Below are 25,887 nucleotides of genomic sequence, written 5' to 3' on the forward strand. Positions count from 1 at the left end.
TGTCGGCTGCTTTTCCAAGGCAACGTGAAGTGTACATAGAGTCAATGTGGGATCGTCTGGGTGGTGTGATGGACTGGGCTTGCTACATCTACAACTCTACAATTTCTTGCAGTGATGGGCAGAGTTGTTTCCAAACCAAACTTTGATGCAATCTGACAGTATATTTTCTCTGGCGCATCTGTAGGAGTCATTGGAGACATGCCAAATTTCCTTAGTCCCCTCAGGAAGTAGAGGCGTTGATGTGCTTTCCTGGTTGTTGCATCAAAATGGTCGGTCCATGGCAGTTTTTTGGTAATATTAACACCAAGCAACTTGAATCTCTCAGCCATTTCCACTTTGTCACCATTGATCGGGGTATGTACTCCACCATGCTACCTGAAGTTGATAACTAAGCAATGCACGTGCCAAGTAATGTGGAGATTGTGCTTTTGGTCAAAAAGGCACATTGGCCTTCATCAGAGTATTGAGTATAGAAGATGGGAGGACATGGTGCAATTATACAAGACATTGGTGAGGCTGCGTTTAGAGTATTGTGTTCAGTTCTGGGCACCATGTTATAGGAAAGATGTTGTTAAGTTGGAAAGGGTACAGAGAAGATTTACGAGGATGTAGCCAGGACTCGAGGGTATGAGCTATAGGGAAAGGTTGAGCAGGCTGGGACTCTATTCCTTGAAGCGCAGGAGGATGAGGGGTGATCTTATAGAATGGTGATCTCTGTATAAAATCATGAGAGGAGTAGATCGGGTAGATGCACAGAGTCTCTTACCCAGAGCAGGGGAATCAAGAACCAGAGGACATGTTAAGGTGAAGGGGGAAAGATTCAATAGGGATATGAGGGGTAACGTTTTCACTCTAAGGGTGTTGGGTGTATGGAACGAGCTGCCGGAGGAGTTAGTTGAGGCAAGTACTATCGCAACGTTTAGGAAACAATTAGACAGGTACGTGGATAGAACAGGTTTAGAGGTATATGGGCCAAATGCAGGCAGGTGGGACTCGTGAACCTGGGACATGTTGGTCGGCAAGGGCAGATTGGGCCAAAGGGCTTGTTTTCACGCGTTATGACTATGACACTTTGACTTTTAGCGGCACATGGTCTCTTTAACTCAAAGCAGTTGCCAAACGTATTGGCCACTGCCCAAGAAGCTCAGAGGGTGACTCATTTCTTGTAAAAAGTCACCTAGGGTTTACCACACCGTAGGTTTCTAGCTGGGAGTTTCAAATCCTGAAGGAACTTTTGTTTAAACTTACGGGAACTGTTGATTTTTGTTTTTAATTGGTGGACTAACTGGTTCTGAACAATTTAATGAAACAACAAACTGGAAGATAATTGTAACTGCGCTTATGTTCCTCATGAGAGGGAGGAGGGTGTGATCTGGGCTCATGCATTCACAGCAGGTTGCTGGAGAGTGCAGGCAGGAGGATGTTGTGAGGGTTACTCCTTGTTAGGAGGATACATTTGGACATTGGGAATCAGTGGGAAAATTTGTCATGAAAGTAAAGTCAATAATATACACTGGCTGAAGTGTCTGGAATTCTACAGCTTGGTTAAAGACACTCTTTACAATGTTGTATCTCGGTTCATCTTTAACTTGGAGATACAGCATGGAAACAGGCCCTTCGGCCCACTGAGTCCATGCCGACCTGTTATCCCACTACACACTGGCAATTTGCAGAGGTCAATTAACTTACAAACCTGCATGTCTTTGGGATGTGGGGGGAAACCGGAGCACCCGGAGGAAACCCACGAGGATCACAGGGAGGACGTGCAAACTCCACACACAAGACGGCACCCAAGGTCAGGATGGAACCCGGGTCTCTGGCGCTGTGTGACAGCAGCTCTACCACTGTGTCGCCCCCACCTTGTGTGTATGCTGCTGAAACCGGGAACCAGCATCCACCCCCTGCCACTGTCCCTTTTGGGTCAAGACTGTTCTTCAGACTGGAGGGAATGGGTAGGCGACATTTCAGGTCGGGTGTGTAGGAAGGGACTGTAGACGCTGGTTCAAACCGAAGAACCGGGTCGGGACCCTTCTTCAATCTGGGGAATGGGTAGGTAACGTTTCGGATTAGGACTCTTCTTCAAATTGAAGACCATATCATCATGGCTTCAGCTGTCTACTGGTTGCAGGTATTTAATGCACCAAGGGGTAATTAACTGACTGAATTGTAAGTAATTGTGTCCGTGCTAGACTGTACAGAACTGGGTCGGGTTTTAACTGTTCATTCCAGTAAGTACGATTATTATCGCTATTTTGATCTGAAACAGTGGTCCCTGTGCGCCTGAGAATCTGGATGCAATTTAATAAACAGCCCCTTCCTCGACAGTCAATCTCAGGGAAATGTAACCAGCCCTCTCTAAGGAGACATGGACTTGGCTCTGCATCGTTTGGAGCAAATGAACCTTTTATACTTTAAACTTTAGCGATACAGCGCGGAAACAGGCCCTTCGGCCCACCGATTCCATACCGCCAGCGATCACCCCGCACACTAACCTACACACTAGGACAATCTACAGAAGCCAATTAACCTACAAACCTGTACTTTGGAGTGTGGGAGGATACCGGAGCACCTGGAGAAAGCCCACGTGGTCACAGGGAGAACATACAAACTCTGTGCAGACAGCACCCGTGTTCAGGGTTGAGCCCGGGCCTCTGGCGCTGTGAGGCAGCAACTCTACCGCTGCGCCACCATGCCGCCCTTTACACCGATGCAAACAGTAGTGGAAGTGAAGGCAGTAAATAGCCATGGGCTTGCACTCAATATTCTGCGGTGCTGGAATCCTCCAGGATTAACCTGATACCTGGGTGAAGTCATGCAGAAAGCCCATACCGTGCGTTGTGCTGCCTGCAAAGATAAGAAAGCAATCTGCACCGCAGCGACAAGAAACTAGACAGAGTAAACTTTGCGCAGCTTGGCCTTTAAGTTGACACAGGTTGTCAGCCTTGGTGGTTTTCTTTTACACACAAGGCAACAGTGCAGCTAGTTCTAGCTTCCACTTGCCCATTGTTCCAGAGCTCGGCCAGCAAATGTGCCAGAGGGGTTCCTGAGGGATTGCGGCTTTTTTTCCCAGATGATCAGCCTTAATGAACTTCCCACAGTTCTGCAAGGGAGCCGTGGGGAGCACAAAGCTGGCCGGCGATCCAGGGCCGAGGCAGAGCCAGGAATCTGTCATGCAAGGAGCCAGGAAAGGTCGGCAAACGCCGCCAGCCTTGTGCATGTCGGAATACCTACCAGACCCACAGACTTAACAGCAGCTGGCCCTTTCTATCGCCGGCCCTTCTCACTCGTAAAATAACTCCTTGTGCTTGGTGTCTGAAAGTTTCCTTTCTGCTGTAGAATAAACAATGTGTTATGCAGTGCGATGGTACTGTGAGTGTTTCCAGTGGGGCAAGGCTTCTGTGTGGGCGACTGACTTCCATTGCTAATTCGTCAGGCACAGATCCTACGTACAGCTGACATTGCTGCTACATGTAAAGGCTCGAGGTCAATGCTCGATGCTCCACAAAGGATGTGGGTGGTAATGCCAGAACGCAGTTTAGTTTATTTAGTTTATTGTTATTATTGTCACGTGTACCATTGTGCAGCGTGAAGCTTTGTTTTTAGCTGATGAGCTGCTGCCTCACAGCGCCGGAGTCCCGGTTTTGATCCTGACCTCGAGTGCTGTCTGTGTGTGGAGTTCGGCGCACGTTCTCCTTGTGACCTTGTGGGCTTCCTCCGGGTGCTCCGGTTTCCTCTCACATCCCATAGACGTGCTGGCTTGTGGGTTCGTTGGCCTCTGTAAATTATCTCTGGTGTGTAGGGAGTGGATGAGAAAGTGGGATAACAGAGAACTAGTGTGAACGGTTGATCGATGGCCGGTGTGGACTGAGGGGCCTGTTCCTATGCTGTATCTCTAAACTAAACATCAATATTTCTAGTTACTCTTCCTGGAATTACTCCTTATATCGCAATATATCCAATATCGCAGTTGCTATGTACTTTGGAGAAACAGCATAAAAACAGCCCCTTCAGCCCACCGGGGTCCATGCTGGTCAGCAATCACCCGTTCACACTCGTTCCATGTTGAAACAAGATGCTGGTTTATATAAGAGGACACAAAGTGCCAGAGTCAGTCATTGGATCAGGGATCATCTCCGGAGAACATGGATAGCTGTCATAGAAACATAGAAAATAGGCGCAGGAGTAGGCCATTCGGCCCTTCGAGCCTGCACCGCCATTCAATATGATCATGGCTGATCATCCAACTCAGTATCCCGTACCTGCCTTCTCTCCATACCCCCTGATCCCTTTAGCCTCAAGGGCCACATCTAACTCCCTCTTAAATATAGCCAATGAACTGGCCTCAACTACCTTCTGTGGCAGAGAATTCCACAGATTCACCACTCCATGTGTGAAAAAAGACTTTCTCATCTCGGTCCTAAAAGACTTCCCCCTTATCCTCAAACTGTGACCCCTTGTTCTGGACCTGACGTTTCGGGTCGGGACCCTTCTTTATTCTGATCAATCTGAAGAAAGATCCCGTCCCAAAATATCACCTATCCGTGTTCTCCAGAGATGCTGCCTCATCTGCTGAGTGACTCTGGCACTTTGTGTCCTTCTGAGCTTCAGATTCCTGTTCCATTCAAATCTTAATGAATTTAAGACCCGGCAGTTTTTGAGGGGGTTTTTTTTCCCTTTCGCTCAGAGCTCTTGTTACTGCCTTGTAAACATGATGGGGCGGTTCAGGCACAGCAGCACACATCTACATCTGCCAGATGGTTTGGATGCATGCAATCGGCTAAGTTTAAAGTCCACTAGAGCCATCTGTGCTTGCACAAGCAGCACCAATGCAGCAACCTACACATTCAACATACAAAGGGCTTCCCTTGTGCCAGCAAGTTCACACAGAGGAGCTCCGTTCACTCTTTTGACTTTACTTTTGAGATAGAGCACGGGAACAGGTCCTTCGGCCCACCGAGTCCGCACCGACCAGCAATCCACATGCACTAGCACAATCCTACACACTAGGGACCACTCACCGAAGCCAATGAACCTACAAACCTGGTTGCCTGTGGGAAGTGGGAGGAAACCAGAGCACCCAGAGAAAACCCACACCGTCACAGGGAGAACGTACAGGTTCCGTACAGTCAGCAACCATAGTCGGGATGGAACCCGGGTCTCTGGCGCTGTGAGCCAGCAACTCTACCATTGTGCTGTTCTGTGGCACAATTTGGATGGGTCGGTCACATACTGCTCATTTAGTGCTGCACTGCACAATTTTCTGGGGCATTATAATCATCTAATGAGCATCCATGCCCTCCTTGCCCATCCTGAATAATTCAAACATAAAGGGCGGCACAGTGGCACATCATAGAGCACCAGAGACCCAGATTCAATCCCGACATCGGGTGCTGTCTATGTGTGGAGTTCACACGTTCTCCTTGTGACCATGCGGGTTTCCTCCGGGTGCTCCAGTTTCTTGCCACATCCCAAGGACGTGCTGGTTTGTCGATTAAGTGGCCTCTGTAAATTGACTCCCAGTGTGTATGGAGTGGATGAGAAAGTGGGTTAATATTGAGTAATAGCGAGTAAACGGGTGATCGATGGTCGATTTTGACTTGGGCTCAGGGCTTGTTTCCGTGCTGTATCTCTAAACTAAACTAAACATCAGCATCTTCCTGCATCACCATCCATTCCTTGACCATGCTTCAGTTTCCTGTCTATTGAAATACAACAGCCTCATCATGATCATTTGCTTATTGACATGCCATTCAGCCGTTGGCTCCTAAATATGTATTTTTTGGGCTCCTCTACCGACTTATACAGTATACCTCCTCATACAGTTTGGAAACAGGCCCCATGGACCAAACTGTCCATGCCGACCAACATGCCCCATCTACATTAGTCATACCTGCCTGCATTTGGCCCATATCCTTCAAAAACCTATCCTATCCATGCACCTGTCCATATGTTTTTAAACGCTGTGATAGTACCTCCTCTGGCAGCTCATTCCATACACCTACCACCCTTCTGTGTGTAAAAAAAAAGAATTGTCCCTCAGTTTCCTATGAAATTGTTCCCCTCTCACCTTAAACCTAATTGACAGATTCTTGATTACCAAGGGTGTCGGGGGTTATGGGGGAGAAGGCAGGAGAATGGGGTTGAAAGGGAAAGATAGATCAGCATGATTGAATGGCGCAGATAGATTTGATGGGCCGAATGGCCTAATTCTGCTCTTATAACTTATGAATTTACGTGCTGAATTACAGGTTAATTGGCTTCTGCACATTACCCCTCCTGTGTAGGATAGTAGTGCATGGGATGATCGCAGGTCGGCACGGACTCAGCGGGCCGAAGGGCCTGTTACCACATTGTACCTATAAAATCAAATGTTCTATGTTATGTGGAAGATTTTAACAAGCAAAACGAGAAGGGAGAGGGATGTGGAGGAATACAGGGAGTGAATTCCCAAGCATAAAAACCGTGGCTGCTGGAGGAACAGTCAGCCATGGTGAGGAGTGGAGATCAGGGACGTGCTGGAGGCCAGGATTGGAGGAGCTGGATCAGCTGAGGTTTGTAGGGTAGAATGAGATGATGGAGGGGCGAGGTAATTGGAGGGATCTGATAAATATGAATCAGCAGTATTCAACTGATTTCAGTAAACTTGCTTTTCCTGTTTCTGTCAGACCCATCGAGTTCTGCTGTAATTAGAACTGAAAATGCTGGAAATGCACGGTTGGTCTGGCAACATCGATGGGAAATGAAACAGAATGTACATTTCAGAGCCCTTCATCAGAACTAGGAAAGTGAGAAGGCGAGTTAGTGTCAGGCTGCTGCCTCACAGCGCCAGAGACCCCCGTTCGATCCGGACGGCGGGTGCTGTATGCACAGAGTTTGTACGTTCTCCCTGTGACCACATGGGTTTTCCCTGGGAGCTCTGGTTTCCTCCCACATTCCAAAGACATGCAGGTTTGCAAGTCAATTGGCTTCTGTAAAATCGTCCCGAGTGTGTAGGATAGAACTAGAGTATGGCTGATCGCTGGTCGGAGCGGACTTGGTGGGCCGAAGGGCCTGTTTCCACGCTGTATCTCCCAAACTAAAACCAAGATAAAGTCCCTTTGCCCTTGATTGGATCACCAAAGGAAATACTTTACCTTAGTCATTCCTATCTAAGTCGTAGCCATTGCAGAATAAATTGAGGCGATAATCTCTAAGACTAAGATAAAACCAAGGCATCTCAACCACCGTCTACTCAAAGGAAGTTAAGAATGGTCAAGAATTGTTGGCGTTACCAGCTACGCTAAGATCACAATTTTTTTTAAAGTCTTGATTAACCGTATACTGTGTTTATTAGTTTAGTTTAGAGATACAGCACGGAAATAGGCCCTTCGGCCCACCGAGTCTGCATCAACCAGCGATCACCCCCGTGCGCTAGCACTTTCCTACACACGAGGGACAATTTACAATTTTACCAAAGCCAATTAACCTACAAACCTGCACGTCTTTGGAGTGTGGGAGGAAACCGGAGCACCTGGAGAAAATCCACAGAGGTCACGGGGAGAACGTACAAACTCCGTACAGACAGCACCCGTAGTCGGGATTGAACCTGGGTCACTGTCGCTGCGAGGCAGCAACTCTACCGCTGCCCCACCATTGCATAATATCCAACGGTGAAAAGGTCTACCGTACACCACTGTGAATCGGGAGTGACCCAAACCGGTTTGGGCGCTGAATATAATGGTGCGGAATGATTAATTGTAATGACAGCAATTACTTAATGTGTTACGATCCCTACTTCATTGTATTGGTTTCAATATCCACCCACTCGATGGGCTCCTGACAGTCACTACATCCATGTGAGCTGAGGGCTTCTTCATTAATAGATGGGAAATTGAGAATTCTTGATATTAATGACCCAGTCTCAAATTTAATTCTGCACGTCCTTCAATAAAAGTTCTTTGACTAATTATTTTGGTCAGAGACCAATTTGGCATTACAGCAGAAAATCTTCCCTGAATGATTCACCAGACAAACCCTCTCTATCGTCTGGTCTTTAGGTTGGGAAAAGTGAACTACAATCAGAGTTTAGTTAAATGATCTCAACTAGTGTCATACAGTGTGGAAACAGGTCCTTCGGCCCAACGCCCTCACCAACCAACATGTCCCATCTACACTGGTCCCACCTGCCTGCGTTTGGTCCATATCCCTCTAAACTTGTCCTATCCATGTAGCTGTCTAAATGTTTCTTACATGTTGCGATAGTCCCTGCCTCAATTACTTCCTCCGGCTGCTCGTTCCATACACCCACCACCCTTTGTGTGAAAATGTTACCCCTCAGGCTCCTATTAAATCTCCTCCTCACCTTAAACCTATGTCCTCTAGTTCTTGATTCCCCTGCTCTGAGCAAGAGACTTTGTGTGTCTACTCTATTTATTCCTCTCATGATTTTTAACACCTCTATAAGATCACCCCTTATCCTCCTGCGCTCCAAAGAATAGAGTCCTAGCCTACTCAACCACTCCCTATAGCTCAGACCCTCGAATCCGGGCAACATCCTCGTAAATCTTTAGCTTGACAACATCTTTCCTGTAAAATAGTGACCAAAACTGAACACAGTACTCTCAATCAGGTTGAATCAGGCTAAACTAGTTAGATGCAGTTGAGATGGTGACCTTTGTTTCCACTGACACTTGAATAGAATACTGAGGGGTTGCTGCTGTGTCTGAGATCCCATCTTTCTGATAGGACCTTAAACCAAGGTCCTATCTGCTCAGTATCGGATGGTTCTAACACCCTGTGTGACAACATTTCAAAACAGAACAGGAGCGTTCAACATTTGAATTCCAATATTTGTCGCTCAACCACTAAAGCAAATAGTCTTCTCGTGTCATTTGGCTGAACTTAGGAACTTGCAATCTGCAACTTAAAAGTTCTTCAGTGGCCATGCAACATAGAGCAGTACAGCAAAAGAACATGCCCTTTGGCCGAGAATGTCCACGCCGAACAAGATGCCAAGTTAAACTAATCTTCTCTACCTGCATATCCATGTGCCAATCTAAAAGCTTCTTAAATGCCACCATATCCTATCTGCCTCCAATTCCACCCCCAGCAGCACATACCAGGCACCCACCACTCTCTGTGTAAAAAAAACATTTCCCACACATCTCCCTTAAAATTTGTCCATCTCACCTTAAAGCTTTGGCCTTTAACATTAACACCCTTGGAAAAATATTCTAATCATCTACCTTATCTACGCCTCTTATAATTCTATCAGGTCTTCCCTCGCCCTCCGACACCCCAGAGCAAAATAATCCAAATTTGTTCAACCTCTCCTCTCTTTATAGCTAAACACTAATTCAGACACAAGGAACTGCAGATGCTTGTTTTTAAAAAAAGAGACACAAAATGCTGGAGTAACTCAACGGATCAGGCAGCATCTCCGGATAGGTGATGTTTTGAGTCGGGAACCTTCTTCTGGTCGAGACCCAAAACATCGCTTCTTGATGTTCTCCAATGATGCTGCCTGACCAGCTGAGTTACTCCAGCATTTGGTGACCCTCTAATCCAGGCAGCATTCTGATACTGCACCCTCTCCAAAACATCGGATGTTGCCGGAACTTGAGAGACTGAGTTAAAGGGAGTTTGGCAGGTCCTTCGAGCAAAGGAGGATGAGGGGTAATCTTATAGAAGTGGAGAAAGATGATAAGGGGAATAGATAGGCTAAAGATTAGCACGGGTGTCAGAGGTTATGGGGAGAAGGCAGGAGAATGGGGTTAGGAGGGAGAGAAAGATCACCCATGCGTAAATGGCGGAGTAGACTTGATGGGCCGAAGGCCTAATTCTACTCCTATCACTTATGACCTTTATAAAAACCTGAGGGGCAACTTTTTCACACAGAGGGTGATGGATATATGGAATGTGTTGCCAGAGGAGGTGGTTGAGGCAGGTACTATAGCAACATTTAAAAGACATTTGGGCAGGACATGGGTAGGAAAGGTTAAGAGGGACATGGGCCAAATGCAGGCAGTGGGACTAGTGCAGATGGGACCCCATGGGTGGCATGGATAAGTTGGGCTGAAGGGCCTGTTTCTGTGCTGTAAGACTCTACGACTATAACCCAGCAACTATAGCATTGCAGCCCAGAAATGGAGCTGTGAATTGGTAAATCTGAACATCTACAACTGATTTTGGTCATGTTGAATTTTCTCAGCTGAGATAAATAAAACAACCAAGTGGTACCTTGAGTAAACCATCATTGACATGAGTTTAACCCTCGTTAGCTCAGGACTATAGCAGGAGCGTGTAATAATGAGCTAGTCAACTTGGCGCAGCGGCACAGCGGTTGAGTTGCTGCCTCACATCGCCAGAGACCCTGGTTCGATCCTGACTACGGGTGCTATCTGTGCGGCGTTTGTACGTTCTCCCTGTGATCGAGTGGGTTTTCTCTGGGTGCTTCCGTTTCCTCCCACACCAAAGACCTACAGGTTTGGCATTTGTAAATTGTCCCTAGTATGTAGGATAGTGCTAGTGTACGGGGTGATCGCTGGTCAGCATGGACTCAGTGGGCCGAAGGGCCTGTTTCCACACTGTATCTCTGAAGTCTAGTCTCGGCCATTCTGAGTACATTGTCTTCAGTATTATTTTGCCTGGGACTTTCTACCAATGGATCAGGTGCCTGCGTGACTGTTTTATGCATCTTGTTGAGTAGAAGTAACCCAGCTAGCTCTTGGATATTAATACATTACATGGAACATTTTGCAGCTGACTCACAGTACAGCTGATTTTCTGGTGACTTAATCGACATTCCTGCTTTTCAAAACTGAGCCCAAAATCTCTCGGCTCTGAAAGGCCATGAAATACTTAGTCTCCAGCAGGTCTGACTCTGATTATCTGCAAGAATATGTTTGACTAGCAGGAGATGTTGAAATAACTACTATCACTCCTATTTTGTATGCTCTTATGTAAGAGATTTGGTTGGCATTCTGGGAGCTGTTTGAGTAGCCGAGGCCTATATATCCCATGGAGCGCGGGAGGATGAGGGGTGTTCTTGTACAGTTGCACAATATCATGTGAGGTATAGATAGGGTAAATGCACAGACTCTCCAATGTTCTTTAAGGTTTTGCTCTGCTAGTGCAGCTCCCCTCATGGGAAGAAATGGTTGGGCGATTGCCCAGTCTGCTTGCTACCTCGGTTCAGATAAAAAACAATGTGTAATTTAGTTTAGTTTAGAGATACAACAGTCCCTTCAGCCCACCGAGTCTGTGCCGGCCAGCGATCCAGCTTTCTCTTCCCCTCCCCTCCCCCTCACCTCCCCCACCTCCCCACCCCACCACAATGAGTCTGAAGACGGGTCCCAGCCCGAAATGTCGCCAATCCATTCCTTCCCCAGCTGCTGCCTGATCTGCTGAGTTACTCCAGCACTTTGTGCTGTACACAAGATTCCAGCATCTGCAGTTCCTTTAATCGCCAGGTTGCTGAGTTGTTGGGAAAAGGACTTATTGTCTCTCAGCCACATATGGTGCCTCACCTGGGAAGAATACAAAGGAGAGAGGCCCAGGGGGAGGCGAGGGGAGGAGGGTATTACATAAGTAAATGGGACAAAAGACTAGAGTGCGGTGGGAGGTTTGCAACCCATTCAAAATCTCTTTGGTAAGTTGATTGTGGGATTTTCAATTTATTTGCAGATGTTTTTAAGCTGGAAAGGATGCAGAAGAGATTTACGGGGATGTTGCCAGGACTGAAGGGCCTGAGCTATAAGGAGAGGTTGGGCAGGCTAGGACTTTATTCCTTGGAGCACAGAAGGATGAGGGGTAATCTTTTCGAGGAGTATAAGATCATACGAAGAATAGATAGGGGAAATGCACAGTCTTTTACCCAGAGTAGTGGAATCAAAAAACAGAGGCCATAGGTTTAAGGTGAGGGGGGAAATATTTATTAGGAACTTGAGGAGCAACTTGTTTTACACAAAGGGTTTAGATTTAGAGATACAGTGCGGAAACAGGCCCTTCGACCCACCGTCCGTGCCGCCCAGCGATCCCCGCACATTAACACTATCCTACACACACTGGGGACAATTGTTTACATTTTACCCAGTCAATTAACCTACATACCTGTACGTCTTTGGAGTGTGGGAGGAAACCGAAGATCTCGGAGGAAACCCACGCAGGTCATGGGGAGAACGTACAAACTCCGTACAGACGGCGCCCGTACTCAGGATCGAACCTGAGTCTCAGGCGCTGCATTCGCTGTAAGACAGCAACTCTACCGCTGCGCCACCGTGCCGCCGTAGGGTGTTAGGGGCATGGAACAAACTGCCGGAAGAGGAAGTTGAGGCTGGTACTATCGCAATGTTTAAAAACCATTTGTACAGGTACATGGACAGGACAGGTTTAGAGGGATCTGGGCCCAACGTAGGCAGGTGGGACTAGTGTAGATGGGGCAAGTTGGGCGGCGTGGGCAAGTTGGGCAGAAGGGCCTGTTTCCATGCTGTATAACTCTATGAGAGAGGCACATTGGGGGGGGGGGGGGATTACATAATTGGAAAAAACTAGAGGTTTGGGAACCATTGAAAATGTATTTGGTAAGTTGTTGTGGGATTTTCAATTTATTTGCAGAAGATGACAACTGCACACGGCGGGGGAACTGCTTTGCAATCTGGCATTAATATTCAGCCACTTTCCTTCCCAGGCATTCGGGCATTATCTTATCCCCGGTCATAAAGCAAAGCAAGCTAAGAGGACTCTGCACCCTATCAGCCAAATAATATTAACGAGCTTTGATGGGAAAAGGAAGTGGGCAGACATACAGTAACCATGAATCCTGGGGAAGGTGACTCTCCCTTGTCTGCTAACTGGCCCCTTCAGCACAGCTGGGTAGAATCACTCAGTGCTTACAGTATGAGGATAAAGTTCACGCCGAGACCCAGACTCTCCGTGGCTGCTAATGTTTCTTTGCAGACAAACTAATTCATCAAATTAAATATCTGTTTTGCTCTCCACAGCTGAGCAAGCCTTGCACTCGAGGTGCTCCTGAACCACAAGAGAAATATAAGCACCTCGCTGGCATTTCCTTTGCAGCTTGCTTTCGGCTTTACTTTAGACTCGCGGCGTGATACTGATCGAGATACAGCGGGATCGAGATACAGCGAGGAAACAGGCCCTTCGGCCAACCGAGTCCGTGTCGAGCAGTGATCATCCCGTACACAAGCTCTGTCCTACACACTAGTTTAGTTTATTGTCACATGTACCAAGGTAGAGTGAAAAGCTTTTGTTGCATGCTAACCAGTAGCGTAAAGACAATCCATGATTGCAATCGAGCCGGCCACAGTGTACAAATACATGATAAAGAAAATAACGTGAATAACTTTTAGTGCAAGATAAATTCCAGTAAAGTCCGATCAAAGATAGTACGAGTGTCTCCAATGAGGTAGATAGCAGATTAGCACTCCTCTCTTGTTGGTGGTAGGATGGTTCAGTTGCCTGTTAACAGCTGGGAAGAAACTCCCTGAATATGGAGGTGTGCGTTTTCACACTTCCGTACTTCTTGCTGAGGGGAGAAGAGGAAGAGGCAGGGTGCCACATCCGTGATTATGTTGGTGGCCTTGCCGAGGCAGCATGAGGTATCAATGGTCAATGGAAGGGACAATTTACAATTTTACCGAAGCCAATTAACCTACAAACGTGTACAGGTGCTTCTCAGCTTACAATGGGGTTCCATTGCGAGAAACCCATGGGAAACGGAAAATATTGTCAGTCGAAATGCATTAAATCCACGCGATCACGTGGCCGGCAGCGAGCTGCGGCTCGCTACGGGTCGTTGGCATTTGCACCATCGCAAAGTCGAAATATCGCAAATCGAAGCATCGTAAGCGGGGGAGCACTTTGGAGTGTGGGAGGAAACCGGAACACTCGGAGAAAATACACGCAGTCACAGAGAGAACGTACAAACTCTGTACAGCCAACACCCATAATCAGGATCGATCCCGGATGTCTGGCGCTGTAATGCAGCAACACTACCACTGTGCCACTGTGCCACCCCAAATGGTTTGTAATAACAAGGAACTGTACTTTACCAAAGAAAGACACAGAATGCTGGAGTAACTCAGCGGGGGCAGGCAGCATCTCTGGAGAGCATGGATAGGTGACGTTCTCCAGGGTTGCTGCCTGACCTGCTGAGTTACTCCAGCATTTTATGTCTTACCAATAATTTGTTCCCACTTAATTGAGTGCCTGCATGCAGAAAGATGATGTCACCCAGAAACTCACACCAGTGAGGATACCTTGTGTAAGGCAGACAGTCCTGCCTGTAATTATTAACCTGCATGACACATGGGTTTAAATCCTTGGGGCAAGAATAACACCTAATACTCCTTTGTGACGACTGCTTCCAAAAATTATAAAAGTCTTAATTTGATGCAGAGGTAAGGATATAGTCCCTGCTGCACATTCTTGCTTTGAAAGCATGAACATTAATTGGATTTTTCTATTTGCAATCTTTATACATGATCAGTTGATTTCCCAAAGGGTTCTTCATCAACAGAAATAAATGGGCCTGTCTACTGACATTGTTGTCTGTGTTTGTCTCTTGAATTCTAATTATTTCCAAACTCCTTCCTTTTATGTATGTGCTTCTTCGTCTCTTTCTGTCTCTCTTCGTTTGCGTATTTAAGTTGGGGTTAGTGGAGCGGAGAGGACTCAGCTTTACCACCAAGCTGAAGGTCTACCGTGCAGTGGTACTCACCACTCTTCTCTATGCCAGTGAGGCCTGGACTGTCTACAGCAGACATGCCAAACAGCTCAACCACTTTCACTTGAGCTGCCTACGCAGACTCCTTCACATCAGGTGGCAGGACAAAATTCCCGACACAGAGGTCTTGGAACGGGCCGGAATCCCCAGCGTCCACACCCTCCTACGGAAAACCCAAACCAGATGGGCAGGCCATGCCTTCAGAATGCCCGAGAGTTGACTGCCAAAACAGCTTCTGTATGGAGAACTGTGTCAGGGCAAGCGCTCAGTAGGAGGACAGAAGAAACGGTTTAAGGACTGCCTCAAAGTGTCCCTCAAAGACTTGGACATCAACCTCAGCACTTGGGAGTCTCTTGCTCTGGACCGTCCAACCTGGCGTAGCAAGCCCACCACAGGAGCCCGTGCAGCAGAGAACAGACGCACTGCAGAGGCCCAGAGGAAACGCACCGCGCGCAAGGCCCGGGCTACCTCCACTTCCACTACAGCACCCATCCACTTGTGTCCTACGTGTGGGCGTGCTTTCCGAGCCCGGATTGGCCTCACCAGTCACTTCCGGACCCACAGTCACCAATCCTCCAACTGAAAGTGAAGTTATGGTCATCTTCGAACCCGAAGGATGAGCAACAACAACAACAGTGTATAGTGGTGTTGTGTCAATTAAATGGCACCAACTCCAGAGCATTTTACAATTCTCCTAAGTCTCCTGTGTCCATGAATTGTCAACACCCTGACATCAATTTTACATGATTGCACAAAGCTAAGATCTGCCCCATCATGGGAACGTGACTGGGCGGATGTGTAGAGGATATTTCCTCTTGTTGGAGAATTTAGAAGTAGGAGTCCCGGTTTAAAGATATGAGATCACCCAGTTGAGACAGTTAATTTCTCAGAGGTTTACATGGAACATAGAAAAGTGGAACACAAGAACACACCCTTCAGCCCACATGTCTGTGCCGAACATGATGCCAAGATAAACTAACCTCACCTGCCTGCATGCGAACCATGCGCCTTCATTCCCTGAATATCCATGTGCCTATCTAAAAGCCTCTTAAATGCCACTATTATATCTGCCTCCACCACCACCCTCGGCATCACGTTCCACATACCCACCACTTTCTGTGTAAAACAACTTGTCCCACGCATCTTCACTCAATGTTGCTCCTCCCACTATAAGAGAGGAGAGGGGAAGTTTTGTTGCCTCCATCACAGTGAGGGGGTGTTTGGAGTCACTGTGATGGATGTTTGTGTTGGGGTCGGGTGTCCTGTGTTCTTTTCTTTTTTGCTGTGTTTTGTGTGACTGCTGAAATTTCGCTCGGTGTTGTGCCGAGTGACAATAAAGTGTTGTTATGTTATGTTAAAGCTATGCCCCTTGTCTTTGACATTTCCTCCCTGGGTAAAAGGTTTTGTCTGTCTACCCTATCTACATCCCTCAGAGTGTTGTACATTTGTATCTGATCTCCCCTCAACCAGGACCCTGAGTTCAGTAACTCAGCAGGTCAGGCAGTATTTCTGGAGAACACAGTTAGACAATAGACAATAGACAATAGACAATAGGTGCAGGAGTAGGCCATTCAGCCCTTCGAGCCAGCACCGCCATTCAATGCGATCATGGCTGATCACTCAATCAGTACCCCGTTCCTGCCTTCTCCCCATACCCCCTCACTCCGCTATCCTTAAGAGCTCTATCCAGCTCTCTCTTGAAAGCATCCAACGAACTGGCCTCCACTGCCTTCTGAGGCAGAGAATTCCACACCTTCACCACTCTCTGACTGAAAAAGTTCTTCCTCATCTCCGTTCTAAATGGCCTACCCCTTATTCTTAAACTGTGGCCCCTTGTTCTGGACTCCCCCAACATTGGGAACATGTTTCCTGCCTCTAATGTGTCCAATCCCCTAATTATCTTATATGTTTCAATAAGATCCCCCCTCATCCTTCTAAATTCCAGTGTATACAAGCCTAATTGCTCCAGCCTTTCAACATACGACAGTCCTGCCATCCTGGGAATTAACCTAGTGAACCTACGCTGCACGCCCTCAATAGCAAGAATATCCTTCCTCAAATTTGGAGACCAAAACTGCACACAGTACTCCAGGTGCGGTCTCACCAGGGCCCGGGACAACTGTAGAAGGACCTCTTTGCTCCTATACTCAACTCCTCTTGTTACGAAGGCTTTCTTCACTGCCTGCTGTACCTGCATGCTTCCTTTCATTGACTGATGCACTAGGACACCCAGATCTCGTTGAACTCCCACTCCTCCTAACTTGACACCATTCAGATAATAATCTGCCTTTCTATTCTTACTTCCAAAGTGAATAACCTCACACTTATCTACATTAAACTGCATCTGCCATGTATCCGCCCACTCACACAACCTGCCCAAGTCACCCTGCAGCCTTATTGCATCTTCCTCACAATTCACACTACCCCCCAGCTTAGTATCATCTGCAAATTTGCTAATGGTACTTTTAATCCCTTCGTCTAAGTCATTAATGTATATCGTAAATAGCTGGGGTCCCAGCACCGAACCTTGCGGTACCCCACTGGTCACTGCCTGCCATTCCGAAAGGGACCCATTTATCCCCACTCTTTGCTTTCTGTCTGTCAACCAATTTTCTATCCATGTCAGTACCCTACCCCCAATACCATGTGCCCTAATTTTGCCCACTAATCTCCTATGTGGGACCTTGTCGAAGGCTTTCTGAAAGTCGAGGTACACCACATCCACTGACTCTCCCCTGTCAATTTTCCTAGTTCCATCCTCAAAAAATTCCAGTAGATTTGTCAAGCATGATTTCCCCTTCGTAAATCCATGCTGACTCGGAATGATCCTGTTACTGCTATCCAAATGCTCAGCAATTTCGTCTTTTAGGTGCCGTTTCATGTCTGGACCCATCTTCAGATAGTCTAAATAGTTTCCTCTCTATGTCAGAGAGACAGGTTGGCATTGCTTTAACAACTTTGATGGCACAAAGGGAATTGAAATGCGAGTGCAAATGTGCAGTGGATGGCTTTCAATGCAGGCAAGTTCATAGCTAGCTTGTTTGGGTCTGAAGAAGGGCCCCGACCCGAAACGTCACCTCTTCGTATTCTTCAGAGTTACTGCCTGACCCACTGAGTTATTCCAGCCCTTTGTGATTTGTTTTCTTTGGAAATTGGCATCTGCAGTTCCTTGGTTTCCACTAAATATCAGGTTGCGTATACCTTTAATAATGAAGGCAGACTCCTTCAAACTTCCATCACAGATGAGGCTATCACACGGATCTCCTCAGTACCCCACAGTTCCACCCATGCTCCCCCTTCCCCTAGTCTCAACAGAGACAGAGTCCCCCTAGTCCTCCATTGTCAGAGTGAGGCTAAACGCAAATTGGAGGAACAGCTTCTCATATTTTGTTTGGGCAACTTGCAACCCTGTGGTATGAATATTGATTTCTCTAACTTCAAGTAACCCCGGCATTCCCTCTCTCTCCATCCCTCCCCCACCCAAGTCGCACCAGGTTCCCGTTCTCATCTAGCAAACAGCTAGCAATGGCCTGTTTCTTTTATCATCGTGACTTTTTTTGCATATCTTTCATTTATTTGTTCTGTATCTCTCTGCATCACCATCTATATCTCTCGTTTCCCTTTCCCCCGACTCTCAGTCTGAAGGTGTCTCGACCCGAAACGTCACCCGTTCCTTCTCTCCAGTGATGCCGCCTGTCCCGCTGAGTTACTCCAGCATTTTGTGTCTATCTTCGGTTTAAACCGGCATCTGCAGTTCCTTCCTACATATTCCTTCAACCTTTGTTGTGTCGTTGTGTCTTGCAGAGCAAACTGATTGCTGGAAGGATCATCCCTGCGATCGCCACGACCACGGCAGCGGTGGCCGGCCTGGTCTGCCTGGAGCTGTACAAGGTGGTGCAAGGTGACAGGCCACGATCTGCCTACAGGAATAGCTTCTTCAACTTGGCCATGCCCTTGTTTGCCTTCTCGATGCCTGTTCCTGCTTGCAAGCACAAGGTGAGTAGGCTCATTTCCCCGATGCCTGAAGCCTGAGCTAAACAGAATGTAGGTGGGCTTGTCTCCACAACGCCTTTAGCCTGAGATACGTTAGACATCTCGCCATCTGCCACAGAGCACTGCAGAACAGGCAGTGTACCTCCCAACCAGTCTGAAGAAGGGACCCGACCCGAAACGTCACCTATCCACCTTCTCCAGAGATGCTGCCTGACCCACCGAGTCACCCCAACACTTTGTTCCTTTTTTACTTCTGGACCTCTCTGGATCGCAAGAAAGCCACAAAATGCTGGAGTAGCTTGGAGAATGCAGGAGATGGGGCAGCACAGTGACGCAGCGGTCTAGATGCTGCCTTGCAGTGCCAAAGACCCGGGTTCGATCCTGACTGTGGGTGCTGTCTGTACGGGATTCTCTCTATGTCTGCGTGGGTTTTCTCCAGGTGATCCTGTTTCCTCCCACCCTCCAAAGACATACAGGTTTGTCGGTTAATTGGCTTCAGTAAAACTTGTAAATTGTCCCTCATGTGTAGGATAGTCCGCATATACGGGGTGATCGCTGGTCGGCGCGGATTCGGCGGGCCGAAACGCCTGTTTCCACGTTGCACCCCTAAACTAAACTAAACGAAGCTAAACTAAACTATTACCTCTGGCATCCATTTGCACAGCCCATCCTGACTCACAAACAGATACATACCCGAGACCTGGAGGAGAGTGGGATGAGCCAGTGGGAGTCTGGGGTATTGTTGACTAAACGTCAATCTTTGTTGTTCATCCTTTTAAGACTTCCAGAAGTCATTGAGTCATCCCATCATTGAAAGATGCAGTATGGGAACAGGCCCTTTGACCCACCATCGATCACCCATTCACAGTGGACGGAAGGTTTTTTTATTCATTTAAAGTTTTCTTCACCGTTTGGCATAAATCCACGGAGCCTCACTAAATGAAACAATGATGTTAGAAGAGGCATTTACTTCTAAAGTAAAGGGACATTGACTCGATGGGCCAAAGGGCCTGTTTCCACGCTGTATCTCCAAACTAAACTAAACTGAATATGAATAGGTGACTTATGTAGAAAGGAACTCTAGATGCTGGTTGTATACTGAAGATAGACACAAAGTGCTGGTGTAAATCAGCGGGTCAGGCTGCATCTCCGGAGAAAAGGGTTGGGTGATGTTTTTGGGTCGGGACCCTTTCTCAGTCTTTTCGGGTCAGGACCACTACTTCAAAATGAAGAGTGGGTTGTAATAATATTAAATTAATAAAACTGTACCTGGAAAAAATACTTTGTTTGAGCTATCGAGCAATCTCAAAATTTGCAACAAAAAGAGTCATGTTAACAAGTCTCATTCACTTCAACATGCTGCATGTTTCCTTCCTCTCTGGGTCCAATGTGATTGGGACCATCATCCAGGCCACATCCATTGCACGTTCCCCAGACATGCCGGGTAGATAGCTTCAGCAAGGCTCCATCAGAAATGGTGCACAAAATGTAATGAAACTCCTTCCTAAGGCATATCATGGTATTCCTGTCTGGAACGATGGAGCTGGAGGGGAAACCTGATAGAGTATATAAAATTATCAAAGGCATAAGTTGTGTAGACAGTAAGAACCTTTCTTCTCAGGGTAAAAACATCAACGACAAGGGGGCCTAGCCTTAACGTCCGAGGGGGAGAACTTAAAGTAGATGTGCGGGGCGAGTTTTTACACAGAGAGTGATGGGGGCCAGGAATGTGCAGCCAGGAATGGCGGTGGAGGCAAATACACAGTGGCATTTAAGGACCTTGTAGTTAGGGACATGAATATAGTTAATGGAGGATATGAATCATGTGCAGGCAGAGGACATTTAGTTCAACTTGGCATCATGGTTGGCACAGACATTGTGGGCCAAATGGCCTCGTCTATGTTCTATCTAAGAAGTAAATCCAGTGATAATGTTGACACCATGGAATCATTGAACGATGTAGCAACAAAGGCCATTCAGACCAACATCTACTTGTCTTAATTAATCTCAGTGTTGATTGTCTAATTAATCCCACTCCTGTAAATCTTTTCGTTTCAACTATTTATTCAACTCCCTTTGGAATTGTAGTGATGAATCTGCTTCCAAATCTCTTCCAGTCGTGCACTCTGCATCACACCATTTTCCCGTGTAAAAACATAATATTCCCAAGTCACTTTCTGTTTTTTTTTTTGCTATTTAGCTGCTAGACATTTGTGGGATGTAGTTGCTGCTGGCAAAGCCTAGGCTGATTGAACATCCTTGATGGCCTCAAAAAGGTGATGGTAAGACACCTTCTTCCACCCACTGTCGGACGATTGATTAAGGTATTCCCCAAATCATTCTGGGATAGTGAGGTCCAGGATTAGACCCAGCGACGATGACCAATGTACTTCCAAGTCAAGATGGTTCACAAATTGGAGAGAATACTATGAGTGCTGATGGTCCTATGTGCCAGTCTCCTTGATCTTCTTGGTGGTAACCATTGGGGATCGACAAGGAGGCATCAGAGCCTCCTTGGTTGGCAACGTCCGTGCATCTTGTAGATGACACACACTGTAGACACATGGGTGCCCATGGTGATTGGAGACCTTTGAACTATCTTTGATCAGACTTTACTGGACTTTATCTTGCAACAAGGGTTATTCCCTTTATCCTGTATCTGTGCATTGTGGACAGTACATGTGACAATAGACTAAACTAAGCTAAACAATCCTGACTTCTGATGCTGTCAGTGTGGTGTTTAAACATTTACCCTGTGACCAAGTTGTTTTCCTCTTGGCGCTCTGGTTTCCTCCCACATCCCAAAGACGTGTGGGTTGTTGCGTTGAAGAAGACTGCAGAAAGGTCCCAACCCTGTCCACTCCCTCCACACATAGGGCAAACAAGAGCCTATGTGTAGTTAAACCAGGGCATTTAACTTAACCATTCAGTTTTCTCTGCAAGATACAATGACGTCGCCCATCATTCAATGCCCACATGACAGAGGTGCCTGCAGTCCCAGGGGGCTGTACATAAGGCGGGCGTTCGTTACCTGGGCAGGACGTGTTATGAGGTGGGAAGAGCTGCACACAATACTCCAAATGATGACTAGGCAGCATAAGGAACATTCATAAGTGATAGGAGCAGAGGTAGAACATTCGGCCCATCAAGTCTACTCTGCCATTCAATCATGTTTGATCTAACTTTCCCTCTGAACCGCATTCTCCTGCTTTCACCCCATAACCCCTGACACCCGTACTAATCTAGAACCTGTCACTGCGCCTTAAAAATACCCATTAATGACCTCCACAGCTATCTGTGGCAATGAATTCCACAGATTCACCACCCTCTGAATGAAGAAACTCCTCATCTCCTTTCTGAAGGTACGTCCTTTTATTCTGAGGCTGTGGCCTCTGGTCCTAGACTCCCCCACTAGTGGAGACATCCTCTCCACATCCACTCTATCCAGGCCTTTCGTTATTTGGTAAGTCTGTCTGAAGCAGACGGTGAAATCGGACACCCATCTGGCAAAGATCATGTGATCCACGTAGTCTGTGGAAGGGGAAGAGTGTAGGAGCACAGATGTGCCTCTTCCTGATCATATCACATCATGACTTCTGTTCGGGATCAGCCAAAAGTAGTTTTTGTCATGCTGGCCCAAAGCTACCAGATGGCAGTGCAGATGGTAGCTGCACTTTCCATTATAAGAGCCCCACCTTACAGGTTATCAATAGGCATATACTAAGAATAACATCAATTAAAGGAAACCTTCTTGTAAAATAGAATGATGGCTCAGTGTTTAATTCACCTGTACGTTGATATAATCTGGGGAAACATGGGTTCAAACTGTGCTGATCTTAAATGAAAAGTTGTACAGTTATATTGCACCTTGAGGCATATGAGAGAGAGAGAGAGAGAGAGTTTTATTGTCATGTCCTGATACAGAATCCTTACCTGAAATGAAATTCTTACTTGCAGCAGCATGACAGACATGTAAACATAGTGAACACCATAATAAACAACAACAAAATATAGTATAATATCTCTCTCCCTCTCCCTTCTCTCCCCTTTCTCTTTCTCTCCCTCTCTCTCCCTCTCTCTCTCTCTCCCCTCTCTCCCCCTCTCTCTCTCCCCCTCTCCCTCCCTCTCTCCCTCCCTCCCCCCCCCCCTCCCCTCCCCCCCCCCCCCCCCATTCTCCCCTTCTTCAGTTAAGAGCCTATTTGGAGGTTGTAGTGTTTAATAGCCTGATTGCTGTAGGGAAGAAGTTGCTCGTGAACCTGGACGTTACAGTTTTCAGGCTCCTGTACCTTATTCCCGACGGAAGAATGGAAATGAGTGTGTGGCCAGGGTGGTGTGGGTCTCTGATGATGCTGGCTGCCTTTCTGAGGCAACGACTCCTGTAGATCCCTTCGATGGTGGAAGCAAAATGTGCAGCACTCCGTGCAGTGTAAGAGTGTCACCTTAGACTTGGTGTCTGTAAAGCAGAAAGGGGCCAAGTATTAAAGCCTATCTTGAATACCTCTGTCCCTCAACACTGTGCAAGGAAGCACAGAGTGCAGTTGGGCAGATTGCCCTGACAACTCAGAGCTGGCAGAGTGCCAGAAGCTCATTCTCCCGCCATCTGATTTTACTCAGGTTTCCCAAAGCAACAGACCGAACTGGTTCTTCTTTGGGATGACCCCAGCTGGCCCCTGAACTTTAAACTCCAGGGTCTAACATTGATCAGGGAATTCTGAGACCATTGAGAGTGTGGGCGTCCACTGAACTGTGTCTGCCTCCAATTTGGGGATACAGCATATGTTTCTTTGTTGCCAAAAACTCCCACACATCAGTTGAATTGGGAGAAGTTAAACTTCAGATGCTGCCTTTGATCCAACCAAGATGGATTTTGGCCTGGTTTAGACTCAGTGGAAGGGCTGGAGTATCGCCAACAGTTACATCAGCAATAAACTGGGTGATGTCTTTTTGGACTCCCAACAAAAGAATGAAGTGGTCTTTTGGACAATGTGGCCAAACATTTGTACTGGATGACCACAGTCACCTCCCTGATTTTAGTCTCGATCCCATTTAAAAAGGGTTTAGCCATATTTCTCATTGATACCTTGCACCCTTATCTCCAGAACAGGTCAAAACCCACTGGCTTCTCAATGGGAGCACGGACAAAGTGGTCGGATCTAGTCAAAATCCTCCATAAGACACTCAATTGCACCTCGGTTTTGAACTTGGCGGATTTATTGCCTCCGAAACTGGCTTGGTGGAATTCATTGCCACAGAAGGCTGTGGAGGCTGTCAATGGATATTTTAAAGGCAGAGATTGACAGATTTTTAATTAGTATGGATGTCAGGGGTTATGGGGAGAAGGCAGGAGAATGGGGTTGAGAGAAAAAGATAGATCAGCCATGATTGAATGGCGGAGTAGACTGGCTGGACCGAAACGTCTGATGAAGGGTCTCAACCCGAAACGTCTCCTATTCCTTTTCTCCAGGGATGTTGCCCGACCCGCTGAGTTACTCCAGCATTTCGTGTTTATCTTCAGTGTAGACCAGCATCTGCAGTTCCTTTCTACACATACAATATTTCTTCTGGCATTATCACTGAAACAGATCAGATTTTCTGATCATTGGTGTTGTCAGATTGGTGAGTGATTTAGGGCGTGCAGCGTAGGTTTACTAGGTTAATTCCCGGAATGGCGGGACTGTCGTATGGACTGGAGCGGCTAGGCTTGTTTACACTGGAATTTAGAAGGATGAGAGGGGATCTTATCGAAACATATAAGATTATTAAGGGGTTGGACACGTTAGAGGCAGGAAACATGTTCCCAATGTTGGGGGAGTCCAGAACCAGGGGCCACAGCTTAAGAATAAGGGGTAGGCCATTTAGAACGGAGATGAGAAAAAAAAAAATCAGTCTGAGAGTTGTAAATCTGTGGAATTCACTGCCTCAGAAGGCAGTGGAGGCCAAGTCTCTGAATGCATTCAAGAGAGAACTAGATAGAGCTCTTAAGGATAGCGGAGTCAGGGGGTATGGGGAGAAGGCAGGAACGTTGTACTGATCGAGAATGATCAGCCACGATCACATTAAATGGTGGTGCTGGCTCGAAGGGCTGAATGGCCTACTCCTGCACCTATTGTCTATCGATTACTTTGCAGTGGTAATTATATCTCATAGCTACTGCATTTTAAGGTGAGGGGAGAAAGATTTAATAGGATTCTGAGGGGCAACCTTTTCACCCAAAAGGTGGTGGGTGTATGAAACGAGCTGCCGGAGAAGGTAGTTGAGACAGGTATGCCACAACGTTTAAGAAACATTCGACAGGTACATGGATAGGATAGGTTTAAAGGGATATGGGCCCATTGCGGGCAGGTGGGACTAGTGTAGATGGAACATGTTGGTTGTCAGGGCAAGTTCTGGTTCTGGTTGATTACTGCGCAAACACCTCATAAGTTAAACCAAAGGGCTTGTTTTCACACTCTATGACATTGTATGTTGAGTGTATTGGGAGATAGATTCACTGAAACAGGCCCTTCAGCCCACCATGTTCTTTGCCTAATGTCAAGTACATCTGCTGCCTGACCCGCTGAGTTACTCCAGTTTTTTGTGTCTTTCTTCAGCGGAAAGACTATACATGATGACAATCAAGTCGTCCACACTGTACAGATACAGGACAAAGGAAATATCTTTTAGTGGAAGAAAAAGTCCAGTAAAGTCTGCTTGAAGATTGTCCGAGGGTCTCCAGTGAGGCAGACGGTAGCTCAGGACCCCTCTCTAGTTGTGGATGGGATGATTCAGTTGCCTGATAACACCCGGGAAGAAACTGCCCTGAATCTGGAGGTGTGTGTTCTCACACTTCTGTACCTCTTGCCTGAAGGGAGAGGGGAGAACAGGGAGTGACAGGGGTGAGACTCGTCCTTGATTATGCTGGTGCATTATAATTATTATAAGTACATATTCTCTCCTTCTTTCTGGGAGCACTCTCTGCTTTTGAAGTGCTTCATAACTCTGTGTTCCTGATGCTTATCCTCCTGTGGACCCCTGGTGGGGATGAGCACCTTCATGCCAAATAGAACACACCCACACGGGATGTAGATTTGATTTCTGCCCTGCATTTTATGGTTGGTATATTTTCTTTCTTCATATCTCCGCTATAAATCCTTCGGGACTTGGAAATAAGACTGCAGGCAGGTATGGGG

At 46.9% G+C, this 25,887-nt stretch overlaps 1 protein-coding gene across 1 annotated transcript in view; it reads left to right on the forward strand.

The window, feature by feature from the left end:
• The window catches only part of LOC144601779 (ubiquitin-like modifier-activating enzyme 1), a 234,740-nt gene that overhangs the window by 138,178 nt on the left and 70,675 nt on the right, over nucleotides 1-25,887 (forward strand). The window contains exon 22 of the mRNA XM_078414193.1: nucleotides 18,530-18,721. Coding sequence (XP_078270319.1) covers nucleotides 18,530-18,721 — 192 coding nt within the window. The remainder of the gene's footprint in view (nucleotides 1-18,529; nucleotides 18,722-25,887) is intronic.

Source organism: Rhinoraja longicauda, chromosome 17 (genome assembly GCF_053455715.1).
Source record: "Rhinoraja longicauda isolate Sanriku21f chromosome 17, sRhiLon1.1, whole genome shotgun sequence".
Lineage (NCBI taxonomy): Eukaryota > Metazoa > Chordata > Chondrichthyes > Rajiformes > Arhynchobatidae > Rhinoraja > Rhinoraja longicauda.